Source organism: Oncorhynchus mykiss, chromosome 18 (assembly GCF_057628025.1).
Source record: "Oncorhynchus mykiss isolate SJ-2025 chromosome 18, ASM5762802v1, whole genome shotgun sequence".
In the NCBI taxonomy this organism is placed as follows: Eukaryota; Metazoa; Chordata; class Actinopteri; order Salmoniformes; family Salmonidae; genus Oncorhynchus; species Oncorhynchus mykiss.
Genome location: NC_143039.1, coordinates 6,697,694 through 6,705,000, shown reverse-complemented (window position 1 = coordinate 6,705,000; position 7,307 = coordinate 6,697,694). Strand labels below are relative to the sequence as shown.

Here is a 7,307-nt window from a genome sequence, read left to right as displayed (position 1 = left end):
GGGTCTCTATCTATTGTAGGGTCTCTATCTATTGAAACACTGTTGTCTTGTAGGGTCTCTATCTATTGTAGGGTCTCTATCTATTGAAACACTGTTGTCTTGTAGGGTCTCTATCTATTGAAACACTGTTATCTTGTAGGGTCTCTATCTATTGAAACACTGTTGTCTTGTAGGGTCTCTATCTATTGTAGGGTCTCTATCTATTGAAACACTGTTATCTTGTAGGGTCTCTATCTATTGAAACACTGTTGTCTTGTAGGGTCTCTATCTATTGAAACACTGTTGTCTTGTAGGGTCTCTATCTATTGAAACACTGTTGTCTTGTAGGGTCTCTATCTATTGAAACACTGTTGTCTTGTAGGGTCTATCTAATGAAGCACTGTTGTCTTGTAGGGTCTCTATCTATTGAATCACTGTTGTCTTGTAGGGTCTCTATCTATTGAAACACTGTTGTCTTGTAGGGTCTCTATCTATTGAAACACTGTTGTCTTGTAGGGTCTCTATCTATTGAAACACTGTTGTCTTGTAGGGTCTCTATCTATTGAAACACTGTTGTCTTGTAGGGTCTCTATCTATTGAAACACTGTTGTCTTGTAGGGTCTCTATCTATTGAAACACTGTTGTCTTGTAGGGTCTCTATCTATTGAAACACTGTTATCTTGTAGGGTCTCTATCTATTGAAACACTGTTGTCTTGTAGGGTCTCTATCTATTGAAACACTGTTGTCTTGTAGGGTCTCTATCTATTGAAACACTGTTGTCTTGTAGGGTCTCTATCTATTGAAACACTGTTGTCTTGTAGGGTCTCTATCTATTGAAACACTGTTGTCTTGTAGGGTCTCTATCTATTGAAACACTGTTGTCTTGTAGGGTCTCTATCTATTGAAACACTGTTGTCTTGTAGGGTCTCTATCTATTGAAACACTGTTATCTTGTAGGGTCTCTATCTATTGAAACACTGTTGTCTTGTAGGGTCTCTATCTATTGAAACACTGTTGTCTTGTAGGGTCTCTATCTATTGAAACACTGTTGTCTTGTAGGGTCTCTATCTATTGAAACACTGTTGTCTTGTAGGGTCTCTATCTATTGAAACACTGTTGTCTTGTAGGGTCTCTATCTATTGAAACACTGTTGTCTTGTAGGGTCTCTATCTATTGTAGGGTCTCTATCTATTGAAACACTGTTGTCTTGTAGGGTCTCTATCTATTGTAGGGTCTCTATCTATTGAAACACTGTTGTCTTGTAGGGTCTCTATCTATTGAAACACTGTTATCTTGTAGGGTCTCTATCTATTGAAACACTGTTGTCTTGTAGGGTCTCTATCTATTGTAGGGTCTCTATCTATTGAAACACTGTTATCTTGTAGGGTCTCTATCTATTGAAACACTGTTGTCTTGTAGGGTCTCTATCTATTGAAACACTGTTGTCTTGTAGGGTCTCTATCTATTGAAACACTGTTGTCTTGTAGGGTCTCTATCTATTGAAACACTGTTGTCTTGTAGGGTCTATCTAATGAAGCACTGTTGTCTTGTAGGGTCTCTATCTATTGAATCACTGTTGTCTTGTAGGGTCTCTATCTATTGAAACACTGTTGTCTTGTAGGGTCTCTATCTATTGAAACACTGTTGTCTTGTAGGGTCTCTATCTATTGAAACACTGTTGTCTTGTAGGGTCTCTATCTATTGTAGGGTCTCTATCTATTGAAACACTGTTGTCTTGTAGGGTCTCTATCTATTGAAACACTGTTATCTTGTAGGGTCTCTATCTATTGAAACACTGTTGTCTTGTAGGGTCTCTATCTATTGAAACACTGTTGTCTTGTAGGGTCTCTATCTATTGAAACACTGTTGTCTTGTAGGGTCTCTATCTATTGAAACACTGTTGTCTTGTAGGGTCTATCTAATGAAGCACTGTTGTCTTGTAGGGTCTCTATCTATTGAATCACTGTTGTCTTGTAGGGTCTCTATCTATTGAAACACTGTTGTCTTGTAGGGTCTCTATCTATTGAAACACTGTTGTCTTGTAGGGTCTCTATCTATTGAAACACTGTTGTCTTGTAGGGTCTCTATCTATTGAAACACTGTTGTCTTGTAGGGTCTCTATCTATTGAAACACTGTTGTCTTGTAGGGTCTCTATCTATTGAAACACTGTTATCTTGTAGGGTCTCTATCTATTGAAACACTGTTGTCTTGTAGGGTCTCTATCTATTGAACCACTGTTGTCTTGTAGGGTCTCTATCTATTGAAACACTGTTGTCTTGTAGGGTCTCTATCTATTGAAACACTGTTGTCTTGTAGGGTCTCTATCTATTGAAACACTGTTGTCTTGTAGGGTCTCTATCTATTGAAACACTGTTGTCTTGTAGGGTCTCTATCTATTGAAACACTGTTGTCTTGTAGGGTCTCTATCTATTGAAACACTGTTATCTTGTAGGGTCTCTATCTATTGAAACACTGTTGTCTTGTAGGGTCTCTATCTATTGAAACACTGTTGTCTTGTAGGGTCTCTATCTATTGAAACACTGTTGTCTTGTAGGGTCTCTATCTATTGAAACACTGTTGTCTTGTAGGGTCTCTATCTATTGAAACACTGTTGTCTTGTAGGGTCTCTATCTATTGAAACACTGTTGTCTTGTAGGGTCTCTATCTATTGTAGGGTCTCTATCTATTGAAACACTGTTGTCTTGTAGGGTCTCTATCTATTGTAGGGTCTCTATCTATTGAAACACTGTTGTCTTGTAGGGTCTCTATCTATTGAAACACTGTTATCTTGTAGGGTCTCTATCTATTGAAACACTGTTGTCTTGTAGGGTCTCTATCTATTGTAGGGTCTCTATCTATTGAAACACTGTTATCTTGTAGGGTCTCTATCTATTGAAACACTGTTGTCTTGTAGGGTCTCTATCTATTGAAACACTGTTGTCTTGTAGGGTCTCTATCTATTGAAACACTGTTGTCTTGTAGGGTCTCTATCTATTGAAACACTGTTGTCTTGTAGGGTCTCTATCTATTGAAACACTGTTGTCTTGTAGGGTCTCTATCTATTGAAACACTGTTGTCTTGTAGGGTCTCTATCTATTGAAACACTGTTGTCTTGTAGGGTCTATCTAATGAAGCACTGTTGTCTTGTAGGGTCTCTATCTATTGAATCACTGTTGTCTTGTAGGGTCTCTATCTATTGAAACACTGTTGTCTTGTAGGGTCTCTATCTATTGAAACACTGTTGTCTTGTAGGGTCTCTATCTATTGAAACACTGTTGTCTTGTAGGGTCTCTATCTATTGTAGGGTCTCTATCTATTGAAACACTGTTGTCTTGTAGGGTCTCTATCTATTGAAACACTGTTATCTTGTAGGGTCTCTATCTATTGAAACACTGTTGTCTTGTAGGGTCTCTATCTATTGTAGGGTCTCTATCTATTGAAACACTGTTATCTTGTAGGGTCTCTATCTATTGAAACACTGTTGTCTTGTAGGGTCTCTATCTATTGAAACACTGTTGTCTTGTAGGGTCTCTATCTATTGAAACAATGTTGTCTTGTAGGGTCTCTATCTATTGAAACACTGTTGTCTTGTAGGGTCTCTATCTATTGAAACACTGTTGTCTTGTAGGGTCTCTATCTATTGAAACACTGTTGTCTTGTAGGGTCTCTATCTATTGAACCACTGTTGTCTTGTAGGGTCTCTATCTATTGTAGGGTCTCTATCTATTGAACCACTGTTGTCTTGTAGGGTCTCTATCTATTGAAACACTGTTGTCTTGTAGGGTCTCTATCTATTGAAACACTGTTGTCTTGTAGGGTCTCTATCTATTGTAGGGTCTCTATCTATTGAAACACTGGAGACTTGGTGGGCCTCTATCTATTGGAACACTGTTGTCTTGTAGGGTCTCTATCTATTGGAGGGTCTCTATCTATTGGAGGGTCTCCATCCCTTAGTTTATACAGGCAGCCCAGTTCTGACCCTTTTTCCCAATTATTGGCAAAAGATCTGATCTGATTGGTCAAAATAACAATTAGTGGGGAAATATGAGGTACAAATCTGTCGTTCTGCCCCTGAACAGGCAGTTCCTAGACTGTTCCTAGGGCCGTCATTGAAAATAAGAATTTGTTCTTAACTGACTTGCCTGGTTAAATAAAGGTTAAAAAATAAAAAAAATCCCCACTAGATGTCGGTCTCTCCCTGTCTTGACCAGCGGTGGAAAAATAACTCAGTGCTCATACTTGAGTAAAAGTAAAGATACCTTCATAGAAAATAACTCACGTAAAAGTGAAAGTCACCCGGTGGAAAAACTACTCGAGTAAAACTCTAAAAATAGTTGGTTTTAAATATACTTTAGTATCAAAAAATAAAAGTGTAAATAATTTCACCTTGTTTATATTAAGCCAACCAGACGGCAGCATTGTCTTTGTTTTAAAGGATATCCAGGGGCTCACTTCAACACGCATTTAAAACAACGAAGCATTTGTGTTGTTTAGTGAGTCCGTCAGATCAGAGGCGGCGGGGAGAAGTGCGTGAATTGGACAGTTGTCCTGTCCTGCTAAGCATTCAAAATGTAACGAGTACTTTTGGGCGTCGAGGAAAATGTACGGACTAAAAAGTACATTATTTTCTTTAGGAATATAGTGAGGTAAAAGTAAAAGTTGTAAAAAAAAATATATAAAGTACAGATACCCCCAAAACAACTACTTACAGTAAGTAGTACTTTAAAGTGTTTTTACTTAATTACTTTACACCTCTGGTCTTGAGTGGTTTCATAGCTTTACTTCTACTAAAAGAGAAGTCTTCTATACTGACTGAGGGAAGTCACAAACTCTGTCCGTGAAGAGTTAACTTTTCAGCAATATTCTGCTGCCTCCCCAGTCCGTCTCCTCCTCCTCCTCTTCTCCTCCCACACAACTCCAGCCATATAAACAAAACCGTTACATTTGTACTGTTGTTATTTTTTTTCAATTTCCTGGATTCGCCAAGTCCGTTGGAGTTCCACCCAGGCGCGCAGGGGGAGAGAGATGGCACACAGTGAGAACCAACAGTCGTCCTTTTCTGATATAATAGAATTAAACGTCGGAGGGCAAGTGTATGTAACTCGACATGCAACTTTAGTCTCCGTCCCAAACTCTCTCCTGTGGACTATGTTCGCACAGAAGAGCCCTACAGAACTACCGAAAGACAGCAAAGGACGCTACTTCTTTGACCGGGATGGATTTCTGTTCAGGTATATTCTGGATTATCTGCGGGAAAGGGACATCGTTCTACCGGACTTCTTTAAGGAGAGGGGTCGGTTACAGAAGGAGGCAGAGTTCTTCCAGCTGCACGAGCTCGCACAGCGCCTCAGACCGACAGCGAGTAAAGACAACTCTCTCGGGGACGAGCTGTGCGCCCATGGGGACCCGGAAGAGGCTTCGCTCGCGTGCGCTCTGGGTAGTAGCAGCATCACCACGACCGCGGTGAGCAGCCCGACTCCGAGCCTTCGCTCCCCGTTCCAGAAGCATGGCTATATTACCATTGGTTACCGGGGCTCCTATACCATCGGGAGGGATATTCAAACGGACGCCAAGTTCAGGCGAGTGGCCAGAATAACGGTTTGCGGAAAGACGTCCCTGGCCAAAGAAGTTTTCGGTGAGACTCTGAATGAGAGCAGAGACCCGGACAAACCACCTGAGAGGTACACCTCCCGGTACTATCTGAAGTATAACTTTCTCGAGCAGGCGTTCGACAGGCTCGCGGAGGTCGGGTTCCGCATGGTGGCTTGCAGCTCCACGGGCACGTGCGCGTACGCGAGCAGCGACCCGAACGAGGACAAAATCTGGACCAGCTACACCGAATACGTGTTCTCCCGGGACTGAACAACCCGTTACCGGGCCGCTAGGTAGCTTTACCTGAGGGTACTGGGACAGTGACGTCACGTGATGCTCACCTGTACGGTAGAGAGACTACCTGCAGAAATGTGAAAACTCCTCTATCTTCTCTATATGTCCCATCTGATTATGGGAAAGGTTAAAGGTTACTGAGGATTATTCTGAAAGTATATGGACATATTGGTTGTTGTTTTGCCCAGGCCTATGTACGTCTAATGGAGGTATGTTTCATGTTGCAGACCAGTCTATATTATACAGTTACACGACTGTTGTGACAGAATGCTCTCAAGGTGTTTATACTAACATTAACACACACACACACACACACACACACACACACACACACACACACACACACACACACACACACACACACACACATACATACATACATACACACACACACACACACACACACACATACATACATACACACACATACATACATACACACACACACACACACACACACCTTAAGTTGTGGGATCTTGTTTTTAACCCTGCAGAACGTTACGTTTGGATTTGTGTTTTGTTGGAATTCAGTATTAAAAATCATGAACACTTTGCTGCTGCTTGGTCTCATTCATCTAACGATGGACGTAACACATTTAGACACACCACACCAACATTTACACACACACACACACACACACCACACCAACATTTACACACACACACACACACCACACCAACATTTACACACACACACACACACACACACCACACTAACATTTACACACACACACACCACACCAACATTTACAAACACACACCACACCAACATTTACACACACACACCACACCAACATTTACACACACACCACACCAACATTTACACACACACACACCACACCAACATTTACACACACACATGTTCCCAGAACAAGCACAAGGCAAGGCGTGTGAGGGTGGACAGGCTGTTGAACCTAACTCCCTCCTGGCGTTATCTTGGTTTGACAGGCTGTTGAACCTAACTCCCTCCTGAACCTGAGCTTGGTTTGACAGGCTGTTGAACCTAACTCCCTCCTGGCGTTATCTTGGTTTGACAGGCTGTCGAACCAAACTCCCTCCTGGTGTTGTCTTGGTTTGACAGGCTGTTGAACCTAACTCCCTCCTGGCGTTATCTTGGTTTGACAGGCTGTTGAACCTAACTCCCTCCTGGCGTTGTCTTGGTTTGACAGGCTGTTGAACCTAACTCCCTCCTGGCTCTGAGCTTGGTTTGACAGGCTGTTGAACCTAACTCCCTCATGGAGTTGTCTTGGTTTGACAGGCTGTTGAACCTAACTCCCTCCTGGCTCTGAGCTTGGTTTGACAGGCTGTTGAACCTAACTCCCTCCTGGCGTTGTCTTGGTTTGACAGGCTGTTGAACCTAACTCCCTCCTGGCTCTGAGCTTGGTTTGACAGGCTGTTGAACCTAACTCCCTCCTGGCTCTGAGCTTGGTTTGACAGGCT

At 41.9% G+C, this 7,307-nt stretch overlaps 1 protein-coding gene across 1 annotated transcript; it reads left to right on the top strand.

Annotated features, from left to right (window-relative positions):
• The first annotated feature begins 4,481 nt into the window (after nt 1-4,481).
• Nucleotides 4,482-6,419, top strand: LOC110517249 (BTB/POZ domain-containing protein KCTD12). The gene has a single exon (XM_021595394.3). The coding sequence runs from the start codon at nt 5,007-5,009 to the stop codon at nt 5,841-5,843; it is 837 nt and encodes a 278-aa protein (XP_021451069.3). The 5' UTR covers nt 4,482-5,006; the 3' UTR covers nt 5,844-6,419.
• The last annotated feature ends 888 nt before the right edge of the window (nt 6,420-7,307 follow it).

What these genes read in the sequence shown, in the direction of transcription:
- LOC110517249 (XM_021595394.3), top strand. Translation starts at nt 5,007, where the DNA reads ATGGCACACAGTGAGAACCAACAGTCGTCCTTTTCTGATATAATAGAA.